Source organism: Quercus lobata, chromosome 6 (assembly GCF_001633185.2).
Source record: "Quercus lobata isolate SW786 chromosome 6, ValleyOak3.0 Primary Assembly, whole genome shotgun sequence".
NCBI lineage: Eukaryota > Viridiplantae > Streptophyta > Magnoliopsida > Fagales > Fagaceae > Quercus > Quercus lobata.
Window position 1 is genome coordinate 31,042,911 of NC_044909.1, and position 25,447 is coordinate 31,068,357.

The 25,447-nt window shown below is 36.5% G+C and overlaps 3 protein-coding genes across 3 annotated transcripts; all 3 read left to right on the plus strand.

The window, feature by feature from the left end:
* Positions 1-576: 576 nt before the first annotated feature.
* On the plus strand, positions 577-4,827 carry LOC115950116 (monooxygenase 2-like). The gene is made up of 6 exons (XM_031067364.1): positions 577-601; positions 881-1,127; positions 2,264-2,326; positions 2,424-2,604; positions 3,386-3,611; positions 4,269-4,827. The coding sequence occupies exons 1-6, from the start codon at positions 577-579 to the stop codon at positions 4,802-4,804; spliced, it is 1,278 nt and encodes a 425-aa protein (XP_030923224.1). The 3' UTR covers positions 4,805-4,827.
* A 592-nt stretch (positions 4,828-5,419) lies between these two features.
* Positions 5,420-8,819, plus strand: LOC115950756. Its single transcript, XM_031067994.1, has 2 exons — positions 5,420-7,400; positions 8,097-8,819. Exons 1-2 carry the CDS (start codon positions 6,685-6,687, stop codon positions 8,632-8,634), a joined length of 1,254 nt encoding a protein of 417 aa, XP_030923854.1. The 5' UTR covers positions 5,420-6,684; the 3' UTR covers positions 8,635-8,819.
* Positions 8,820-12,892: 4,073 nt separating this feature from the next.
* Positions 12,893-23,660, plus strand: LOC115950118 (monooxygenase 2-like). Its single transcript, XM_031067365.1, has 8 exons — positions 12,893-13,218; positions 15,341-15,586; positions 18,224-18,286; positions 18,392-18,569; positions 18,985-19,219; positions 20,163-20,198; positions 20,248-20,608; positions 23,465-23,660. Exons 1-8 carry the CDS (start codon positions 12,893-12,895, stop codon positions 23,658-23,660), a joined length of 1,641 nt encoding a protein of 546 aa, XP_030923225.1.
* The last annotated feature ends 1,787 nt before the right edge of the window (positions 23,661-25,447 follow it).

Here is a 25,447-nt window from a genome sequence, read left to right on the forward strand (position 1 = left end):
AGGGTGGCAACTAATCAGACTGAGAGAAGGAGACAAACTGTTTTGGATACTGTACATTCAAAATTTACTCTGCACATAACTCAATTTCCCCACTACTGAGTTACAAATAGTAACGCGAGAATATTTTATTGCCCAAAAGCCAAGCTGGACTGCCAATGTCGCAGGAACCTGCATATAACTCAGCATTAGCATAACCGAGTACTTTAAGTAACTCGATTTTAGTGTCATCGAGTACTAAAACAGGGGCACACCCCTATATAATTTGCAAACATGAGCATATTGCCAAATATGTTGCCAAACAAGGGCTAAAGGCTAGATTCTCCCAGCATATGTAATCAAAACAACAAATGGGGTTTTTTTTTTTTTTTTTTTTTTTTGAGCAGAAAAAATTCCAAATGGTTGACGTACAGTTTTAGTGAACAATTTGCCATTCGGTTCCGCTCGCCGTGAACGAATATAGTGAAATAAACAAAAAACGAAAAACAAAATAAAACAAAAAACAAAAAGGAGAGGTTGCTCACACGTGCAGCCTCTCCTTTGTTTTGAATATCTAAACCAAAGTTTTTCTTTAATGTGATGGTGCTGACAGTTGAAACATCAGGTTTTCACATGTGCAACATAAGTATCTATATATATTCCTTCGTGTAAAAATTGAATACGTTATCTTTTGCACAACCGCCCAACATTTTTTACTAGTCTTTTTTTTTTACTGGTCATTTTTGACCAGTACCTTATGACACGCAAATACATTTTTTTGTAAAAGGGTGCGGGTCCAACACAAATAATGTTCATTGTTTTGAACTTGTCTTTGAAATTTCTAAAAGAATTGGTATATATAAATATAGAACACTCAGACCTCCCATTTTCATTCATGCTTGAGATTATTTGAGAGAGAGAGAGACAGAGATGGAGGAGCATGATGTGGTGATAGTAGGGGCAGGTATAGCGGGTTTGGCAACAGCAATAGCCTTGAAGAGAGTAGGGGTTAAAGCATTGGTGTTGGAGAAATCAGAAGGGCTAAGAGCCACAGGTGCAGCCATAGGTCTTCACTCAAATGCTTGGCTTGCCCTTGAAGCCCTCGGTGTACCTCACAAGCTCACCACCACTACTTATCCCCCTTTGAGAAAGTACTGTACTTTCGCACCATTTTCATTTCAGGAGTTTCCTTTTTCCATTTCAGATAACAATCATGCGTTTCTATGCCATTTTAAATTTCTTCATGAAATTTTTAGACTTCCTTTGAAGACATTTTGCTCACTTTTATTTGCACACACTCTCACTTATGCAAGCATTCACGTTAGTCTGATTAAATATTTCATTTTATATTAACATAAAAATCTACTTTTTCTATTTTTTATTTTAGACCATTATTTCTACAGAACACTCAAATTATCTATTGACTATTATATACCCTTTTATTTAAATAATTATTTATTATTATTATTTTTAGTTCTCATTGTCTCTTTTATCTGTCTTTCTCTCTCATTTCTCAGCTCTCTTCTCTCCTGACCACCACAAAACTTCCATGGTTGGGCCTCTATGGTCATGGCTGAAGCTCACATGGCCACCATAAAGGCAAACCTCCATGGCAGTACCTCCGTTTCCTTCATCTGCTGGGCGCTGTCGATGCTTCTTCTGGTGCTACAGCTGTAGCCGCTACTTCTTCTTGTGCTAGCTACTGTTGTAACTTCTAGCCACTGCTCTTTTTCCTTTTCTTCTTCTTGACCGCTTCTTCTTCTTCTTTGATGATTTGCATAAATTTATATATGGGTTTGATGATATGGTTTTGAACTTGATGAATTTGATGATTTGTTCAGTGGAAGAGGTAGAGAAGGAAGAGAGCCTGAGGAGAAGAGAGAGACAGTCTGATGTGAGAGACGTGAGAAACGAGAGAAAAATTTATTAAAAAAATAAAATACAAAGCTAAATTAAGTTTGGATTAGCTATTCTTTGTTGGCTTCTAGCTTTATTTATTTATCTACAATATATTATTTTCAAGCTTGCCTTCCAAAAATATATTTAAAGCTTTTTTTTATTATAAAAGTATAACTGTGCTTTCACAAAATAAATATATATATATATATATATATAAATTAATTCAAAAAGTGCATAAATCCCATCTCCATTTCATACTCTTATAAAATTAATATGAATAAGTGGAAATACATTATGTCCAGAAAATATATGATCATGTACATATCTTATAACAGTTAAGATTTTGATCTATATCGGTTTTTTTTTTTTTTTTTTTTTTTTTTAATAGGGGAAACGTAAAAAATATTGATACTGGAGCAACTCAACAAATCACTTTCCCCCAACCTGATAAGTATGTTAATTAAACCTTATCTTTCATATTTTCAGCTTCAAATCCATCCCAAAGTTCACAAAGCTTGACCCATTATTTCCCTCTGGTGGTGACGCAGGCATGGACATGAAACTAGACCAATACATCGTAAAGCTTTATTGGAAGCTCTGGCAAAAGAATTGCCAGTGGACACCATCCGTTTCTCTTCCAAGCTTGAGTCCATTGCAAACCTGCAGGCAGAAGAAGGCTCATCCTATGCTATCATTCACATGGAAAATGGAGTTAGCATCAAAGCAAAGGTGAATTATATACTAAGCACATTGTTAAGGATAACTTTTTTGCTTAATAATTTGGCTAGAAGTGATTAGAACAACATCACTTTCAATTGAGTCCACCATTAATACAATTTTTATTTTGCACTAATCATGACAAAAAAAAAATAGCAATTGAAAAAAAAAATTGTGAAAAATTGTGTGCCTAGATATTGATGTAAGCACAATCCCTCAAAAAAGTTATTTTATACAAATAAAAAATTCCTTATATTACCACATAAATCCTTATAAGCAAAAACTCTTACTTATAATCCTATTACCATATAAATCTTTATAAATCCTAAACTTAGTATAAGTCAAACCTTAAACCTTACCAACGTATTTAATGGCCTAGTAGAAGGGGTCTTAGGCCAACAAGACTTTATTATGCAAAACATCTTGGATTCGAGTTATTGCTCTCCCACTAGAGACATATTGGTGCTCCTTATATTTTATTATAGATGAAGTCTGAGACTGGGAGCGTTTAGGGGCTATTAAGCTAACAGTTAGGTAGAGAAGCCACAATAGTTGTCCCTCTCCTAACCATTTTTTATTTGCCAAAAAAAAAAAAAAAAAAAAAAAAAAATCCTTAAACCTTAAACCTTATGTTTTATAATAAAGAGACTACAATGTCATTGAGTATAATAAGCCCATATTGAGACCCACCTCTTAGCCTCAACTATGGGCCCATATTATACCTCTTAATTAGTAGAGGTTACACTTTACATGCTTAATTTTTATTTTTGTTTCTCCATTTTGAATGTTACAGGCTCTGATAGGGTGTGATGGGGTTCACTCTGTGGTGGCCCGTTGGTTAGGACTGACCACGCCTGTCAATTCAGGCCGATGGGCCGTGCGTGGGTTGGCCATATTTCCTGAAGGCCATGGGCTAGACGTTGACTTCCAACAATTTGTAACTATTGGCAAAAAGGCTGGCTTTGCTGCCCTCAATGATAAAGAGGTCTACTGGTTTCTCTTAGGCAAATCCTCAAAAGGTTAGGCCTTTTCATTCCACCTTAATACCTTCTCTTATATTTATACTAATCTTGTCAAAGGTTTTCAAAATTGAGTCCATATTATTGAGTAAAATTCAGACTTGCTACCTTGACTTGAATTTTAAGTGACTATGCCAGTTTTCCAACCTCACATAAACTTTCTACTATGATCATTAATACAAGTAGGCTACCTCACCCCCAAGCAAAATAAACCTACTGGAAGTTTATAGTTATATTTACCATAACACGAGTATACAAGCGTGAGTGGAAGTCTCACATCAAAGAAAAAAAAAATAAAAGCTTGAGGAATTAATAGAAAATAATTGGGTCGTAACTTAATAGCTAGGCTTAAACTTTTAGATTAAGTTATCGATCTCTACCTATTATATTAATGCCCAACAATCAAATATTTTCATTTTTGAGTCCATATTTACAGCTATTTGATACTCTAAAAACAAAGAAATGATGGACAACATCAATGGGATTGATTGAGTCAAAATTGCCAATCAATTTGTAAATTGCATTATTAGTACCTCACCAATCTATTACCAATTAAAAGGAGTAAGTATTTTTTATAAATCATTGGTTGTCCCAAAAATTAAAACTGAATTCAATAATTTTAACTATTATAAATTCTAACAATCTTTATCATTCCAGGTGAGGACATCCCACACGACCCTGAGATGATAAAAAAAGAAGTTATTAGTAACTTTGCCAAGAACTTCCCTACATCATACTTGAGAGTTGTCCAGCATTCAGATCTTTCAACAGTGACTTGGGCTCCCCTGTTGTTTAGATTTCCATGGGACGTAATACTTGGAAACCTGAGCAAAGGGAATATCACAGTGGCTGGTGATGCTATGCATCCAATGACACCTGACCTAGGACAAGGTGGTTGCTCAGCATTGGAAGATGCTGTTGTTTTAGGAAGACACATTGGGAACTTAATCATCAAGAACAAAAAGCTTGTGGCAGGAGATCAAGTTGCTGAAGCCTTAGAAAGATATGTTAAGGAAAGGAAGTGGCGTGTTGCTAAGTTGATCGTGGGCTCGTATCTAGCGGGCTGGGTGCAACAAGATGGGTCTGGATGGTTTATGAAGTTCTTAAGGGATTCAATATTCTATAGGCATTTTTCTAGATTGATATCTAATGATAAGCAGTATGATTGTGGGAAGTTGCCTTGTGTTTCATGAGAAAGTATATATTGTTTCTGAAACTCCAACTCAGCATCCATATGGTGTTTCTAGGTCCAATAAGAAATTGACACATGTATTAAAAATTTACTAGCTAAAATCCGGGATCAAGTGATGTGGGTGCGTAGGGTCAATTTATGTGGCAGCTATATGGGTGACTTGTGTCATTTATTTATAAGTCAATATTCTTTTATTTGTCTTTAATATTCATTCAAACTTAATTATAAGCCTTGTTGGTAGTTGTCCCAGCCTAATAAATCTGATGTGATGCTGAGTTAGTTTAAAGAGTTGTCATTTGTCATGGAAGTTATCAAACATTTAGTTGTAAGCATTTATTTCACATTCAATGTATTCACCTATCAATTTCAATAAGATATCAGAAGAAGTTAGAGAGTTTTTATTTAGAAATTGGTCATCCTAATAATCAAGTGAGTTGGTCAAGTGTGTGATTCATCCTAATAACCAAGTGTGTGACTTGGTCATATTGAATAGCATTCCAAAATTATTCATCTTATCACCTGGTTAAATCTTTGGAGCATAATTTCTAAACCTCAAAAGTTTATATTTAACTCCCTAATTTAAGAACAATATATTATAACCACTTACCATCTGAATTGGAGTCTAAATTGGACAAGCAAAATTAGCAAAGACACATATTTCCAAAAAATACAAACAACATTACTAGAATAACGTTACTAAAAAATACAAACAACATTACTAGAATAACTCGCAGACAATGATAAATTCCAGGCGCATATCAAGGAGATTGATATTGCTCTCAATAATAACACTGATTCTGCTATGTTGACTAATAATCTTGATGATGATATTGAATGCAGGAACTTTGGAGGTGCTGACAAGGAGTTGACTGACAGTAAGAGTGGTGGGCCTATTCAGGTGGATATGTTGGATCAAGGCCCAAGTACGAAGGCTATTGCCTGTAGTGGGTCTCAAACAAATAGCCCAATTATAAGAACTTGGAAAAGAATTACTATAGGGCTGAAAATTGCTACCCCGGTTACTGAGGAGACCCACGCTGGGAGTAAAAGAGGAGCCCAAGACCATGAACAGAATGAGTTAGAAAATACTTTAAAAAAGAAGAAAACGGACATGGAGGTGGCGGAAATAAGCAGGTTGATCAGGTTGATGGCTATGGAATTTAATGAAACGGCAGTGGCTGCTTGGCAGTCCCGCCGAGAACAATGAGTGCATTAAGCTAGAACTGTCAGGGGCTTGGGAATCTCCGAACAGTTCGAGCACTCCAGGAGGTGATAGCCTTTGAAGATCCCAGCTTAGTTTTCCTTATGGAAACTAAGTTGTCCAAAGAAGATATGACGAATAAAAAGTACACGCTTGGATTCACAAAAGGATTAGTAGTGGGCAGCATAGGAAGCAAGGGAGGTTTGGCCTTATTGTGGAAGAAGGATGTTATGGTTAACATTCAAACGTTTGGCCCATGGCACATAGATGCTGAAATAGGAGGAAATGACGGTTCGGGGAGATGGAGGTTTACGGGGTTCTATGGGCAACCGGAGACAAGTAGAAGAGAGGAGACTTGGCAGATTCTTGAGAGGTTAGGAAGTTCAAATTCACTACCATGGCTGTGTATAGGGGACTATAATGAAATTTTGAGTGATGCAAAGAAACTGGGAGGCAACCCGAGAGCACCGAAACTAATGGAGAGGTTCAAGGAAGCGATGAATAGATGTCGTTTCAGAGACTTGGGCTATGTGGGGTCCCGGTTTACTTGGAGCAAGGTTTTTGTAAATGGAGATAGTTGGTGGATAAGGCTTGATCGTGCTCTAGCCACTCCGGAGTAGTTTTCCTGATTCGCAAACGCGAAGTTACACCATCTGTCCACCACGGCCTCAGACCATTGCATGCTCGCTCTAAGGTGGGGTCAGAATGGGAGACGGAGGAGAGTTGGCACAAGACCTTTCAGGTTTGAAGCCATGTGGCTTCGTGACCCTCGGTGCGAGGAAGTAGTACGGGAGGCATGGGAGTATGGCTTATGTACTGCCATAGGCCATCCACTGAAAAACTGCATTTCCGAGTGCCATGCTCAACTCACTCAGTGGAATAAACAAGAGTTTGATCATGTTGGCCGCCAAATTAAGTTGCTGAAGAATAGACTACAGGTGCTTGAAGCTTTCCCAGAGAACAACATGGACAATATTCGACAAGTCAGACTAGCCCTTAACTCTTGGCTAGACACGGAAGAAGTAATGTGGAAGCAACGGTCTCGAAACAGGTACCTAAAGGAGGGAGATAAAAACACCAGCTTTTTCCATACAAAAGCTTCGAATAGAAAACAACGGAACTGGATTCAGGGATTGGAAGATGATAATGGCGTTTGGCAAGAGGGGTTGGATGATATTGAGCATGTTGCTACGCAGTATTTCTCCTCTTTGTTCACTTCTTCTCGGCCTGGTGAAATGACGGAGCTCCTTAATGCAGTTACTCCTTCAGTCACAGAAGAAATGAACCAACTCCTGGCAAGAGATTTCCAAGCTTCTGAGATAGCACAGGCAATTAAGCAAATGCACCCCCATACTGCGCCGGGACCTGATGGACTGCCCCCTCTATTTTACCAAAGGTTTTGGTCCTTCACTAGCAACTGTGTTATTCAAGCTGCCCTTGGCTTCCTCAACCATGGCATTGTTCCTCCTTACTTTAATGACACCCATATTGTTCTGATTCCTAAGGTTCTTAATCCTAGGAAAATCACTGATTATAGACCCATTAGCTTATGTAATGTGACTTACAAAATAGCCTCTAAAGCAGTAGCTAATAGATTGAAAAATGTACTATCTCTTATTGTCAGTGAGAACTAAAGTGCTTTCATAAAAGGGCGCTTTATAACTAATAATGTATTGGTGGCCTTTGAAACTATGCATCATATTAGCCAAAAAAAGACTGGGAAAGTGGGGGAGATGGCTCTAAAACTAGACATGAGTAAGGCATATGATAGAGTTGAGTGGCAATGCTTGGAGAACATTATGGGGAAGATGGGTATTCAACATAAAATGATTGAGGTGATTATGCGGTGTATATCTACTGTCACTTATTCCATTTGTATTAATGGGCAAACCCGAGGCAGAATTGTTCCATCCAGAGGCCTTTACCAAGGGGACCCACTATCACCTTACTTATTTCTCTTTTGTGCAGAAGGTTTGTCTGCTCTCCTTCATCGTGCAGCAGAAAGACAAGCCATCCATGGAATTGCAGTGTGCCGAAAAGCCCTAAGAATCTCCCATTTACTCTTTGCTGATGATAGTTTGGTGTTTTGCAGAGCAACTCTAGAAGAGTGCAATGAGCTCCAACGTATATTCACTCTTTATGAGGCTGCCTCGGGTCAGCAGCTTAATAAGGCCAAGACCGCTCTATTTTTCAGCAAGAATACCCCACGTGCACTTCAGGAGGAGATCAAAACTAGATTTGGAGCCCAGGTCATCCGTCAACATGAAAAATATTTGGGTCTCCCGTCCCTGGTAGGTAGATCCAAAAAGAATACTTTCAATGACCTTAAGGATAAGCTTGGAAAGAAACTTTCAGGTTGGAAAGAAAAGCTATTGTCGAATGCAGGAAAGGAGATTTTAATAAAATCAGTGGCCCAAGCTATACACTCATATACCATGAGTTGCTTTAAATTACCGGATTCACTATGCGATGAGCTAGCAGGGATGGTCAGGAAATTTTGGTGGGGACAAAATAATGGTGTAGACAAGATGGCTTGGCTTAGTTGGGAGAAAATGTGCACACCGAAGGAATGTGGTGGGATGGGATTCAGGGATCTGAAGGCATTCAATTTGGCCTTGCTTGCCAAGTAAGGGTGGCGGCTCCAAACTTGCACCAACTCTCTGTTTCACTGTGTTTTCCGAGCAAAATATTTTCCCCACGGAGACTTTCTTTCTGCATCTTTGGGAGCAAAGCCGTCTTATGCTTGGAGAAGCATATTCTTTGCACAGCAAATTGTCAAAAAAGGTAGTCGTTGGAGGATAGGAAATGGGGAAAAGGTGCAAGTCTGGGGTGACAGATGGCTACCTATATCATCTACCTACCAAGTAGTCACACCGTGTCCAGAAGCTAGCTCTGATGTGATGGTGTCCACCCTGATTGACCACCAGATTGGAGAGTGGAATCTGGAAGCCCTTCGTAGCACTCTTATGCCTTTTGATGTAGAGTCTATCCTATCCATTGCTCTGAGTCCAACTCTGCCTGAAGACCGTTTTATATGGGCTCTTACTTCTTCTGGAAAATTTTCGGTAAAGTCAGCCTATAAGGTTGCTTTGCAAGAAAGGAGTAAGCAATTATCTGAGGAAAGTTCTAACGCTACGTGTATGAAAGAATTCTGGAAGTTCATTTGGCACTTGCGGGTACCAAACAAAATCCAGAATTTCACGTGGTGGGCATGCAGAAATATCTTGCCCACGAAAGCTAACCTGTACCGTCGTCAAGTAACTCCGGACAACATATGCGAGCTGTGTGGAAAAGCAGAGGAAACAACAGGTCACTTGCTCTGGCACTGCCATCGAGCTAAGGAGGTGTGGAATGAGGTGGGTATTGATAAAGATCACATCATGGATAGCTGCCCTGAATTTTTGGACCTGCTGTAGTATGGTCGAAACATTAAAAAGTGGTCGGAGGAGAATCTCGGGTTGATGGTCGTGACAGCATGGGGTATTTGGACAAATCAGAATGAGGTCCGGCATGGGAAGAGTGGGAAGCCAGCTACTACTCTGGCTTGGTGGACAAAAAATTATTTGGAGGAATATTTAACAGCCAACCATGAAGTTCGGCCTTACCGTGAACCTATGGAGGCAATGTGGCAACTCCCTAAACCACCATGGTACAAGGCGAACATGGACGGTGCGACATTTGAACATCAGAAAGAGGCCGGAATTGGAGTTGTTATCCGGGATCACCATGGTGTAGTTGTGGCGGCGTTGAGTAAGAAGTTGACAGCTCCGCTGGGTACTCTCGAGACGGAAGCTAAGGCCATGGAAGAAGCAGTTGAGTTTGCTTGGAATATGGGAATCAAGGACTATGTGTTTGAGAGTGATGCGCAAATAGTAACGAATGCCATGCTTTGTCTCACTGATGCGCCTTCGTCTATTGCCAATATTGTAGCTGGTGCCGTGTCCCATCTTCACAAGTTTCGATCTGTCCAGTTCTATCATGTACCGCGCACTGGTAACAAAGTAGCCCACACGTTAGCACAGTTTGCTAAAGGTGTGTCATCTTTGCATGCATGGGTAGAAGAAACACCAAGTTGTATTGAAAACCTGGTGGTCCAGGATGTAATGTTTTTGTCCTATTCTGAATAAAGTTGCTTTATTTCACATTAAAAAAAAAAAAAAAAATAGCAAATTACAAAACCTCTCATTATTTATGATTCACATTGTAAATACTCTTACAGTATAAGGTGGATAATTGTCAACCAAACTGTTAATTTTGGTACTAAATCGTAAATAAATAAAAAATACATTTCAAAAACGCAAAGTGCTCAAATTTTAATGTAATAATTTAGTAATTTTCATAAAAATGTGTGCAGATTTCAAATTCTTGATGTTACAATTGTATAATAAACTCTATAATTTGATGTTGTTATCAAGTTATATTTTAAACTTTTTTTGTACAATTGAATACTATATGATTTTAAAATGTTATAATTTAATTATTTTGTGAGTTGCACAAAACCAATATAATTTGTATTTGAGAGTTACGTAATTACTAAAAATTATTTCATAAGAATTTTACATTAGAATTATAAGTGCAATACAACTTATTCATATGTAAAAAGATTCTAACAAATAAACAGTATAAATATATAAATATATATATATATATATATATATATATATATATATATATAATGTCTGTGTTTGTAATATGTGTCTTCATATGTTGGCTAGTGTATGAAGACATATTTATCTTAATTATAAATCCTTTTCGAAAATCATTGCAGGCAGCCACTAATTTTAGATACAATAGAATAATAAGAAGATACATATAATAATCTCGATTTTTTTTTTTTGGGGGATAAAAATAATAATCTTGATTAGTATATAAAAGATTTATGACTAATTCTTCTGTTTTGGAACAAAAGTTTTGTTTTTGTGGTAAATATGAGTGATTATTATATGTTTTAGAGCTCTTTTAGGTGATGTAAATGGGGAGCCAAAGGGAAAGATCATACCTACAAGGGGACTGCGGCAAGGCGACCCTATATCGCCTTACCTTTTCCTTTTGTGTGCGGAGGGGTTGACAACTATGCTTAGAAAGGAGGAATGCGAAGGGATGATCAGTGGAGTTTCAGTCTGTAGAGGGGCACCACGTATTTCTCATCTTTTGTCTGCCGATGACTGCATCATTTTTGGAAAAGCTTGTATTGAGGAAGGCAATAGAGTACTAAAGGTGCTAGCTAATTATGAAAAAGAATCGGGACAAAAACTAAATAAAAAGAAGACATCACTCTTCTTTAGTAGGAATATCAGCAAGGAAATAAGGGAGGAGATAAAAGGGATTTTTGGAGCTCAAATTATCCAAAAGCACGAAAGGTACTTGGGGCTGCCTACTCTAGTGGGGAAAGGGAAATAGAAGGCCTTTAGTCGCATTAAGGACCAAGTTGGAAGGAGAATTGCAGGCTGGAAAGGAAACCTGCTGTCAAATGCGAGTCGTGAAATCCTAATTAAGGCAGTAGCACAAGCGACTACAACCTATACTATGAACTGTTTTAAACTCCCAGATTCCCTTTGTCATGAACTCAATTCAATGGTGTGTCAATTTTGGTGGGGGCAAAAAGAGAAGGAGCAAAAGATGGCGTGGATTTCATGGGAAAAACTATGCCAACTCAAATCAGAAGGGGGAATGGGGTTTAAGGATCTTAAAGCATTCAATTTGGCTCTTCTAGCAAAGCTAGGGTGGCAGCTAAGTAAAAACCTGAACTCTCTTACCCACAGAGTGTTTAAAGCAAAGTACTTTGCAGGTTGTTCTTTCTTGGAAGCACAAGTGGGGAGAAAGTCTTCCAATGTGTGGAGAAGTATTATGGCAGCAAGGGAGACGGCTGAAAAGGGGTCTAGGTGGTGTGTTGGTAATGGCAAATCAGTGGAGATTTGGCGGGATAGGTGGATTCCAACCCCGAACAATTTTAAGGTAATTACCCCCCAAGGTCCGAATGTTGAGCTGGTAAAGGTGGCGCAAATTATTGACGGGTATACGAGTATGTGGAAGGTGGATCAAATTAAGGAGACATTTTCCCCCCATGAAACGAAAGTTATTCTCAGAATGCCCCTAAGCTCAAGATTGCCGAAGGACTCCCTGATTTGGGCTTGGTCAAAGAACGACGAATTCACAGTGAGAAGCGCGTACATTGTGGCACTCAAGGTGCTTAAAGAAGTGCGCCCGGCTAAAGGAGGTGGAGAATGCTCAGATAAGGGGAAGATTGCAGGATTATGGAAGTTGGTTTGGCAGCTTCATTGTCCGAATAAAATTAAGCATTTCCTATGGAGGGCGTGTAAGAACATAATTCCAACTAACTTCTGCCTTGCATCAAGAAAAGTGACCTCAGACAATAGTTGTGGCTTCTGTGGAGGCTGTGAATCGTCTAGCCATGCATTATGGGACTGTTATGCTGCAACGGAAGTATGGAAGGAAGTAGATATCAACTTGCCCATACTAAAGCAGCCCATGAATAATTTTATTGATGTGGTGTGGTCGCTTTATGAGAGGGATGGTGACTCAGATTGGGAGCTATTTGCCATAACAGCGTGGATGATATGGAACAACCGTAACGTGTTCAAGCACGAAGGGAGATGTAAGGATCCTAAGAGAATTGCTTTGGAGGCCAAGGAGTATGCAAAAGAAGTAGCAGATGAATTTTGACCTTCTAGTCGCAGCCAAGCCCCGATCAAAACAAAATGGCGTCCACCTCAACAAAGGCGATTCAAAGTCAACATTGATGGGGCAGTGTTTACAAGCCTGAAAAGTTGTGGTATCGGGGTGGTCATTAGGAATGAGGTTGGACAGATTATGGGCGCGTTGAGCAGAAATTTTCCCCTCCCTTTAGGTGCTTTGGAGGTGGAAGCGATGGCAATGGAAGAAGGGATTAATTTGGCTCGTGACCTGGGTTTGTGGGAGGTAGAAATAAAGAGTGATGCACAGGTCGTAGTCAATGCAATCACTAATGCAGTATCGTGGCCAAGCTCTATCTTGAAGGTGGTGGAAGGGATAAAATTGGGACTTGGTTCCTTTAAGCATTGGCTAGTAAGCCATATTAGCAGACATGATAACTTTGCTGCGCATATTATGGCTAGGGAAGCTAGAGGTATTCATGACTGTCAGATTTGGGTGGAAGACACCCCCCCTGTAATTGCTATTCAAGTTCAGTTGGATGTAAATTGTGAGGACAATTTGTCCTAAGTAATGAAAATGCTTGTGAGTTTCACTATCAAAAAAAAAAATTAGTAGAGGGTAATGCTTAACCGTCCAACTTTTTTGACTAGTCGCCTCTACATGCAAATTTGTACATGCAACTTTTAGTTGACTATGGCTGCGTTTGAATCGACTTCAAAGTGATTCCGGCAATGATTTTCCAGAAAATGCATGCGTTTGGCTGTCACGGAAAACGTTATTTTTCGGAAAATGATTTCCGGTTGACCACGGAAAATGATTTCTGCCTTCATTTTCACTTCAATTGACTTCCGGAAAGAGAGAGAGAGAGAGAGAGAGAGAGAGAGAAGAGAGAGCCCAGATCAGAGAGAGAGAGGGACGATCGCGCCGACGAGTGGCGTGATCGACGATCGCGCCGCTCGTCCGACGATCTCACCGCACCGACGAGCGGCGCGGTGCACGATCGCGATCGTCGATCGAGCGGCGCGATCGACGAGCGTGCTCGTCTCTCGTCGATCGACGAGCGCGATCGACGAGCGCGCTCGTCTCTCGTCGATCGACGATCGCAATCGACAAGCGCCACTCGTCGGACGAGCGTTTCACCGGATTTGATGTATTTTCTGGTAAAATGATTAAATGAACCAAACACCAAAATTAATTTTCCGTAAAATGAATTTTGTGACAACCAAACACATGAAAACGTTTTCCTTTCCGGAAAATAGAATATTTTCCAGAAATGATTTTACGCGAACCAAACACAGCCTATATATGATATTGTTTTTGAGAAAATTACACTTTACCACCCTAAACTATGCCCCAAATTACACTTTGCACCCTAAACTATTCAAATGCACAATTTGCACTCTAAACTATGATCTTTGTTACACTTTACACCCCAATGTTAGTTTTATAGTTAAGTTTAATGGAAATATGAATCATGTGACTTTCACATGTGCATTGCTTAAGTAGCACAAATTTAAAAGACCAAAAACCCCTTCTTCCTAATCAATTAAAAACAAAACTTTTTTTTTCCAGGTTTCTCATATGCGTGTGCGTATCAGCCCCTCTCCCCCAATTCAAAATCCTTGTAACTCTAAATCCCCAAATCAAAATCATCTTTGACACCACTGCCACTCCACTACCGTTATTCCTAGAAGCATCAATCTCTAGACTTCATGATTTAGATAACCTTCTGAAAAAAAAAATAATAATAATAATAATAGAGATCTAGATTTCCTTGCTCGTTGTAGCTTAGTATTTTTTTGCTATTCATATTTATATAGTTGGTAGTGTGCTTCAAGGATGGGAAGTGTGTAGATATGGATGCATTTGACATTCTTTGATCCTAATGCCTAGGTAAGGACAAGAAGATACTATTCTGCGGTATTAATAATTGGATTATGTACAAAGTTTTCAATTGAATTTTTCTATCATCATTTGCTGTTCTTTGTTGTTTGTGCACATATTTAGTTTTTTACAGCAATCTAGGAAACTAGCATGGAGGGTTATTCTGAAAACCATTACTCATTGCTCCACCGTAACAGCTTTTCCTTCAAAACCATTCAGGAATTTTCACTTGCTATGTTGCAAAATCATTGGCTTATCTGAAAGTTGATAAATAAAATGTGTTGCTCCACAATTAAGAGTGGTGTCACGGTGGTGTGCCGAAGATGATTTTGATTTGGGGATTTATGACAGCAGAGATTTTTGATTTGGGGAGAGGGGTTGGTACGCATGAGAGAGCTGGAAAAAAAATTTAATTGATTGAGAAGATGGGGGGTTTGGTCTTTTAAGTTTGTGTCACTTAAGTAATACCCATGTGCAAGTCACATGTTTTATATTTTTGTCAAACTTAACTGTAAAACTAACGTTGGGGTGCAAAGTGTAACAATTGTCATAGTTTAGGGTGTAAATTGTGCATTCGAATAGTTTAGGGTGCAAAGTGTAATCTAGGGCATAGTTTAGGGTGGTAAAGTGTAATTTCCCCGTTGTTTTTATACCCTTTGGAATAGTCCTCCACTCCCTTTCACATGAGCTTCCTATTCTGCTCATTTTATCAAAAAAGGGTTTGGGTCCAATACAAATTATATATATAGAACACTTCTAGACCTCCCATTTGTATTCATGCTTTTGAGATTAATTGAGAGAGAGAAAGAGAGAGAGAGAGAGAGAGATGGAGGAGCAAGATGTGGTGATAGTGGGGGTAGGAATAGCAAGTTTAGCAACGACAATGGCCTTGAAGAGAGTTGGGGTTGGAGCATTGGTATTAGAGAAATCAGAAGGGCTAAGAGCCACAGGTGGAGCCTTGGGTCTTCAACCAAATGCTTGGCTTGCCCTTGATGCCCTCGGCGTATCTCACAAGCTCACCACCACTTATGCCCCTTGCAAAAAGTACTTTACTTCCACACCACTTTCATTTCAAATAACAGTTGTATATGTGTTCTTTTAATGCTATTTGAAATTAATATTACTATTGACACAGCAATTTTTACTCTTAATTTCCCAACTTGTCGAGTAAGTGCTCAATAAAAAGTGGTGGGTTTATATGGGAAAAATGTGCCCACCACCCACAATCACAAATCTCAACAAACTCTGAAATTTGGTGTCACTAAAATAATTCATTTACTATTTCCTCATGAGTTTTTATTCTTTTTGAAGACATTTTGCTCACTTTGCAGTTTACATGTACACATACGCATGTGTTACCTTGGATTAGCTTTGTTTATTTAGTTTTTTAATTTTTTTTATTATTTATGTTCAATTTAAGCCTTGCCTAATTGTCTTAAACACATATAAATCTCATCTCCATAATCTTATAAAATTAATATGATAAAGTAGAAATATATTATGTCCAAAAATAAATGATCATATACATATCACAGTAAAGATGTATATATTTTTTGGGGGAGGGAGGTAACAATCTATGTTTACTACTTCTTCTTCTTTTTTTTGGTAAAAACACTATTTTAGTCCCTACATTTTGGGGTTATTGTCAATTTAGTTCCTATATTTTAGTAACAGTCAATTTGGTCCATGTTATTTTCAATTTGCAATCAATTTAGTTATGCCGTTATCTCACAAACGGGATATGCCTACATGGCAAATGGATGGTACACTTGGCACACTTAAGCTTACATGGCAAATAAAAATAATATTAAAAAAATTTATTTCACATTTAAAAAATGTCATTTTAGCATTTAAATTGAAAAATAAACAAAAATTAAATTCTTAATTTTAAAGGAGAAAAGAAAAGAAAATTTGAACAAGAAAGAAAAATCATAAACCCAAAAAAATAAAAATAAAATAAAGAACAGAAGAACTTGAACCAAGAAGAACAACATCAACCCAAAAAAATTAATTTCTCAATTTAAAATTAAAATTTGAATTGAAGAATTGAAGGGCAGAAAGCATTGACTTTATTGGGTTTGCGGGTAACTCATATAGCTTCTTGGATTGACTTTGCAAACTGTTGTGATTCAAAAAATAGGAAGAAAAAATATAAAATTGTCCAAAGAGGAAATCCGAAGAAATGGTAAAGATTGAAGAGAGCACAAGTCAAATTGCTCAAGTGGGTCCACGTATTTTAGTGAAAATGGTAGATTTTCAAAAAGAAATATTTGCAAGTTATGAAAGAAGTTAGATTTCAAGCAAACCAAAGTAAAAAAACCCCAAATTAGAACAAAATACCCACAACGTGTAGCAAAGTGATGCATCTTTGGCATAACTGAGTTATTTGCTTAACTTTGTGGACCTATGCTTTCTCATCTCATAAATTAACAACAACAAAAAAAAGGTAAGGTTTGACCAATTTGACGAACGAAGGGATTCCAAACATTACATCAAATGGTATTCTTCTTCCTAGTTTATGGTTCAATTTGAGGAGCTGGCTTCCAAGGCAAAGGATCTCTCTCTCTCTCTCTCTCTCTCTCTCTCTCTAAGGGGGTATAGGTGAATAAAAAGAGAAAAGAGACTGAAGATAAAGAGAAGGGATTAGACCTAACATGTTGTTACAAAGATGATGTTGCGGTTTGAATTGCTAGGTAGTTGGTGATTGGTAAATATGATTTTTGTGTTTTGGTGTTGGTGTGTTTGGTTACTAAGAAAATGCCAAAAAAAATTGTGAACGTTTTTACAAATATTTTTCCTTTTTAAAATTGAAAATTTTATTTATTTTTTAATTTAAATGCTAACGTGACATTATTTAAGGGTCCGTTTGGATTGAACTTATTGTTACTGAAACTGAAAACTAAAAATACTATAGCAAAATTATTTTTAAATGTGTGAATAGTATCATGGGACCCATTTTTAATATTTTTTAACATGTGAACAGTGCCAAACAGTATATGAACAGTGCTCAACAGTATGTGAATAGTACTCTTGTCCCCCTAAAGCAAAAACGGTGCAGAAAAAAAAAAAAAAAAAAAAGTATAACGCAAAACGCAAAACGCAGACTTGACTTTCAGCTGGATCCAAACCGGCACTAAGAGAGCGTTTGGATTCGGCTGAAAAAAACTGTGTTTGCGTTTTGTTTGCTTTTTTTTTTTTTTTCACGCGTTTTGGAGCGTTTTGGGTGTTGCGGCTACTGTTCAATGAACAGTAGCCGCAAACTTTGACTTTTCAAATTTTTTTGGACCAATCACAGCATATCGTGTACTGTTCACAGACCCACAAATTTCACTTTTCAGCAACTTTTTCATTAAAAATAGGTCCCACGATACTATTCACACATTTAAAAATTATTTCGCTACAGTGTTTTTCAGTTTTCAGTTTCAGTTTTCAGCTGTATCCAAACGGACCCTAAATGTCAAATAAATTTGTTTAACATTATTTTACTTGCCATTTAAGTTTAAGTGTGCCAAGTGTACAATTTGTTTGCTATGTAGGCATATTCCATTATGTGACTAAATTGACTGCAAGTTAAAAATAACAGTAACTAAATTAACTGTTACCAAAATGTAAAAACCAAATTAACTGTTACCCCAAATTATATTTTTGCTTATTTTTTTTTCCCATGTTTCTATATAATAGGAGGAACGTAACAAATGTTGACACCGGAGAAACTCAACAGGTCCCTTCCACCAAACCTGATAAGTATGTTACATGAACCACATCCTTCATGTTTTCACTTTCTTTTGATTCAGATCCATCTTCCCTGCACATTCCCAAGTTCATTATTACCCATTGGTGGTGACGCAGGAATGGACATGAACATAGAATAGTACATCGTAAAGCCTTACTGGAAGCTCTGGCAGAGGAATTGCCCATGGAAACCGTCCGTTACTCTTCCAAGCTCAAGTCCGTTGTAAATCAGGTAGAAGAAGGCTCATCCTATGCTATCATTCACATGGAAAATGGAGTTAGCATCAAAGCAAAGGTAAATAGGAATTATATATGGCCAGCGCAATACTATATAGCAAAAACATTTTTCACTAAGTTGGCTAGAAGTGATTAGAACAACATTGCTTTCTTTCAAATGAGTCCATCACGAACATAATTTTTACCATACACTGATCATTACAAATAGTGTAGCAATTGTTAAAAAAATTGTTTGCCTAGACTTATTGATACTAAGCACCACTCCCCAAAAAACTTATTTTATACAAATAAAAAAATTTCTTACATTACCACATAAATCCTTATAATTCCGAAACTTACAGTAAGTCAAACATTAAACTTACTAAATAGTAAAGGTTGCATTTACGTTCTTGTCAAATTTTCTTTTCTCTAATTTGAATGTTTTCTTACCGGTTCCTCAAAAAAAAAAAAAAAAAAAAAAATGAATGTTACAGGCTCTGATAGGATGTGATGGGGTGCACTTTGTGGTGGCACATTGGTTAAGACTCACCACTCCTGTTAATTCAGGCCGATGGGCCGTGCGTGGGTTGGCCATATTTCCTGAAGGCCATGGGCTGAACCATGAAGCACAACAATTTGTAACTATAGGCAAGAGGGCTGGCTTTATTCCTCTCAATGATAAAGAGCTCTACTGGTTTCTCACAAATCTCCCTAGCAAATCCTCAAGAGGTTAAGCCTTTTCATTCCACCTTAATACTTATCTTATATTGGCACCAATATTGTCAAAGATTTTCGAAATTGAGTCCATAAATATTGTTAGAGGGCTGGCTTTATTCCTCTCAATGATAAAGAGCTCTACTGGTTTCTCACAAATCTCCCTAGCAAATCTTCAAGAGGTTAAGCCTTTTCATTCCACCTTAATACTTATCTTATATTGGCACCAATATTGTCAAAGATTTTCGAAATTGAGTCCATAAATATTGTTAAGCACAAATTTATACTAGCTACCTTGTCCTGAATTTCAAGCCCTTCCCTCAAGCAAAATAAACCTACTAGAAGTTTAAACCATATTTACCTTTACATGGGTATACATGTGTGAGTGGAAATCTCACATAGAAGAAATTAATTTAACACAATTGGGTCATAACCTATAAAAATTTAGGTTAATGCCCATCAATCAAATATTGTCATTTTTTTTTTGTCCGTGATTCGAAAAATAAAAATAAAAATTGTGTCCATATTTACTGGAATGCAAATCCTCTATACTATTTTCTGTGTTCCACTTTATGTTCTATTAATCACAACTTGTCATGTATTTGTTTAACTTTCCTTATAAAATAGCCAAAGTTTAAAATGGAAAAAAATAAACACATGATAAGTTGTAATTGATGAAACATAAAGTGAAACACAAAATGTATTACAGATGATTTGTATTCTACTTACAACTATTTGATACTCTTAAAAAAATTATTGGCAGCATCAATTAGATTGATTGAATCAAAATTGGCAATGAAGTTGTATATTATATTATTAGTCACTTCTATTAATCTGTTACCAATTAAAAGAAGTGGGTATCTTTAATAAATTACCAATTGTTTCAAATATTTAAACTATTAGAACATAGTGAATATTAATTATTTAACTATTATTCTAACCATCTTTATCATTCCAGGCGAGGATATCGCACATGACCCTGAGCTAATAAAAAGTGAAGTTTTTTTTTTTTTTTTTTTTTTTTTTGATATGAAAAAGTGAAGTTATTAGTAACTTTGCCAAGAACTTCCCCACATCGTACTTGAGAATTGTCCAGCATTCAGATCTTTCAACAGTGACATGGGCTCCCCTGATGTTTAGATTTCCATGGGACGTAATAATTGGAAACCTCAGCAAAGGGAATATCACAGTGGCTGGTGATGCTATGCATCCCATGACACCCGACCTAGGACAAGGAGGTTGCTCAGCATTGGAAGATGCTGTTGTTTTAGGCAGACACATTGGGAACTTAATCATCAAGAACAAAAAGCTTGTGGCAGGAAATCAAGTGGCTAAGGCCTTAGAAAGATATGTTAAGGAAAGGAAGTGGCGTGCTGCTGGGTTGATCATAGGGGTGGCAAATGAGTGGGTTTGGGTGAGTTTGGGCTGGGCATAATTGGGTTGGGCATATAAAATTCATTAACCCATTTAAATCTCATTTAACTAACTGTTTCTAACCCAAGTCCAACCCAACCCAATTATTATGAGTAAACCCCAACCCACCCAATTACCCAATTATCAAAATTACCAAAATGCCACTAAAGTGAAAATGACCAAAGTACTCTAAAATCTTCAAAAATTACCAAAATATCCCCCAAAACCCAAAATGACCAAAATACCCCCTAAAATCCAAAAAATAACCAAATTACCCCCAAAAACCTAAAAATGACCAAAATACCCCCAAAAACCTAAAAAATGACCAAAATACCCCAAAACCTAAAAAATTACCAAAATACCCCCGAAACCCAAAAAATGACCAAAATACTCCCAAAATCCAAAAAATGACCAAAATACCCCCGAAACTCAAAAAATGACCAATGTACCCCCGAAACCTAAAAATTGCCAAAATACCCCCAAAACCTAAAAAAAGACCAAAATACACCCAAAACCCAAAAAATTACCAAAATACTCCCGAAACCCAAAAAATGACCGAAATACCCCAGAAACCAAAATACCAAAAAAATTACCAAAATACCCTAAAAACCTTAAAATGACCAAAATACCCCCCAAAACCTAAAAAATGACCAAAATACCCCTAAAACCTAAAAATTACCAAAATAATCACAAAACCTACAAAATGACCAAATACCCTCAAGAATCCAAAAAATGACCAAAATACCCCCTGAAACCTAAAAATTACCAAAATACCCCCCGAAACATAGAAAATGACTAAAATACCCCAAAACCTAAAAATGACCAAAATACCCCGAAAACCCAAAAAATGTCCAAAATACCCCCGAAACCTAATAAATTATCAAAATAATCTCGAAGTCTAAAAATTAACCAAAATAACGCCGAAACCTAAAAATGACCAAAATACCCCCGAAACCTTAAAATGGCCAAAAAATTGACCAAAATAACCTAGATACCAAAAAATGATCAAAATACCCTTGAAACCTAAAAAATGATCGAAATACCCTCGAAACCCAAAAATTAACTGAAATACCCCTTGAAACCTAAAAAATGACCAAAGTACCCTAAAAATTAAATATGACCAAAATAACCTGAAACCTATAAAATGACAAAAATGCCCCTTAAACCTATAAGTCGATAAAAATACACCCTAAATCTAAAAAAATTACCCAAATCCCTCCTAAAACTAAAAAGTGACCAAAATACTCCCTAAACATAAAAAATGACCAAAATATCCCCTAAACCTAAAAATGACTAAGATAGCTCGGAAACCTAAAGAATGATTAAAATATCCCCAAAACCTAAAAAGTTATTAAACGACCTCCAAAACCTAGAAAATTACAAAAAATGGCCCTAAAATCTAAAAGTTAACGAAACACCCCTAAAACCTAAAAAATTAGTGACATTCCCTCAAAACCTACAAAATGACTGAAATACTCTTAGAACCTTTAATTTAACGAAAATACCCTTGCAGCATCCAAAATACCTCAACCCCCTATTTTGGTAATTTTAGAGTCTTCGGGTGTATTTTGTTCATCTTATAGGATTAGTGATATGTTGGTCATTTTAGATATTTTGAGGGGTATTTTGGTAGTTTTATAGGTTTAGATGTATTTTGCTCGTTTTAAGGGTTTAAGGGTATTTTTGGTAATTTTAGAGGTTTCAGGTTGTTTGTGGCCATTTTAGAGGTTTTGGATTTATTTGGGTCATTTCAAAGGTTTAGGGGTATTTTTGTCACTTTATAGGTTTGAGGGTATTTTGGTCATTTTTTAAGTTTCATGGGTATTTTAGTAATTTTTTAGGTTTAGGGGGGTATTTTAGTCATTTTATAGTTTTAGGGGGTTATTTTGGTCATTTTTAGGTTTCTAGATTATTTTGATCAATTTTTAGGCTTCAGGGTTATTTTGGCCATTTTTTAGGTTTCGAGGGTATTTTGACATTTTTTAGGTTTCGGGGATATTTTGGTCATTTTTTAGGTTTTGGGGTTATTTTGGTCATTTTTTAGGCTTTGGGGATATTTTGGTCATTTTTTAGGTTTTGGGGATATTTTGCCCATTTTTTAGGTTTTAGAGGGATTTTGGTAATTTTTAGGTTTTGGGGGTGTTTCGGTCATTTTTAGGTTTTAGGGGTATTTTGGTCATTTTTTGGATTTCAGGGGTATTTTGGTCATTTTTAGGTTTCAGGGGTATTTTGGTAACTTTTTGGGTGTCGAGGGTATTTTGGTCATTTTTTGGATTTCGGGGTATTTTGGTCATTTTTTGGGTTTCAGGGGTATTTTGGTAATTTTTTGGGTTTTTGGGGTATTTTGGTAATTTTTAGGTTTTGAGGGTATTTTGGTCATTTTTTGGGGTTCTGAGATATTTTGGTAATTTTTTGGGTTTTGGGGGGTATTTTGGTAATTTTTAGGTTTTGGGGGTATTTTGGTAATTTTTAGGTTTTAGGGGTATTTTGGTCGTTTTTTAAGTTTAAGGGGTATTTTGGTCTTTTTTTAGGTTTTAGGGGTATTTTGGTCATTTTTAGGTTTAGGTGTTATTTTGGTCATTTTTTAGGTTGAAGGGGTATTTGGTAATTTTAGTGATTTTGGGGCATTTTAGAGTTGGGTGATTTGTAGAAATAATAGTTGGATCATAGTTGGGTCAATTGGGTACCCAATTAAAACCCAATAAACATTAATGTTAATTGGGTTTAATTGGGTTAATACCCATTTAACCCAATTAATAATTGGGTGGGTTTGGGTCTAATTTAAGTGGGTGGGTTTGGGTGGACAAATGGGTTTGGGTTGATTTTGCCACCCCTAGTTATCATGAGCTCATATCTAGCAGGTTGGGTGCAGCAAGATGGATCTGGATGGTTCATGAAATTCTTAAGGGATGCAATATTCTATAGGCGTCTTTACGGTCTTTACGGTTTGATATTTGATGGTATAAATTATGATTGTGGGAAGTTGCCATGTGTTTCTTCATCAAATAGTGAATTGGACAATGACCCAAGAAAAATTGACTAGCTAGGATCCTAGATCAAGTGAATTGGATTTAGTATTTCTTTGTTTCATGTTATGGGATTCAGATTGGACAAAATTGTCTTATGCCCTTTTCACCCAAATTGTCTTATGCCCTCATTCCCAAACTAATTAGGAAAATGCTCCTCTTTTGAAACTCGACTTTCTCAAAATCGAGTTAAGCCCTATAGTGACGTTTTTAAAAACCTATAGTGACGTTTTGTAACTCGATCTCTATGAAATCGAGTTATAGGCAATTTTATTACCTATAACTCGATTTCATGAAGATCGAGTTACAAAACGTCACTATAAATCCTTAAAATGTCACTATAGGTCCTTAAAAACATCACTATAAGACTTCAGAAATTTTTTTTTTTTTTTTGGTAACTTGATTTTGAGAAAATCGAGTTACAAAAGAGTGGCATTTCACTAATTAGTTTGGGAAGGGGGCATAAGGTTATATAATTTGGGTGAAAATGGCATAAGGTCATTTTGTCAATTTAGATTAAGAGTTAGTTTAAGGGTGGAGTTTGTAACTTTTGATGGATCTGTTTCCCATTCAAAGCTACTTATGACACCCTTTCAAGTTTTAAGTAGTGTATAATATTTGTGTAACAGCATTGAATAATATACAAGTTGATTTTCTATTTGACTGGCTTAATGGTATTAGGATCATAAATATTAACTTTGGGTTGATGCCCCAAATTGATCAGATATTGAATTGAAGTAGTTGAGTATGTATTTTGTAGGTATGTACTGAATATATTGAGTCAATCTAAGCTATATAAACCAGCTGTACAAGGAACCTTTATTGAGACCAGACTATTCATTTGAAAAACTAGACAAATATGGTTAACACTTTTACTATAGTATTTTGGCAGATTGAGCCTAAAACTATAATAAGAGAATGTGCAACATTGGAAGATACTGTTATTTTGGGCCAGCAATTTGGGGAATTGATTGCTCAAAGAGCAAGCCTTGTGCCATTAGCTGTGGCCCAAGCTTTAGCAAAATATGCTAAAAAAAAGGAGTTGGTATGCAACTGGGTTGATTGCTAGCTCATATTTGTCTGGGTGGAATTGCAATTAGGTTGGTCTGGATGGTTCATGAAATACTCAAGGTATGTGGTGTTTTATAGACTTCTTCACAATAGGATATTGGATGTTATTTATTATAATTGTGGGAACTTCCATTTGTCTCTTCATCAGTGACTTGAAAACTAAGTTTTTCTTGGTGAGATGATTAAGCCTTGATATGAGTTTTGTACTCTATTTAGCCTTGCTAGATTGATTTACTCTATTACACTACTAAGCTGCCTCATTGTCACAAAACAATTAAGGTTGATGCCAATATTTGTTTATTGAGTTAAGTTTATCTATCCATACCATAAAGTATAAGGATTTTTGGAGTGTAAATTCTAAACCTCAAAAGTTTATAATTTTTACCTTAATTGAAGAATAATTTATTATATTCACTTACCATTTGAATTAGAGTCCAAATTAGACGTGCACATTACAAAAGCTCTAATTATTTTTTTAATGTGATAATTTATTAATTTTCATAAGAATGTGTGCATTTTTCAAATTCTTGATGTCACAATCATATAATAAAATCCTATTGTTTTCATAAACTACTTTTGATGTACAATTGATTACCATATGATTTTAAACTATTATAATTTAATCATTTTGTGAGTTTTTACTAATGCAAGTTGTATTTGAGACTGATGTTTTAACTAAAAATATTTTCACAAGAATTTTACAGAATGATAAGTGCAATACAACTTATTCATA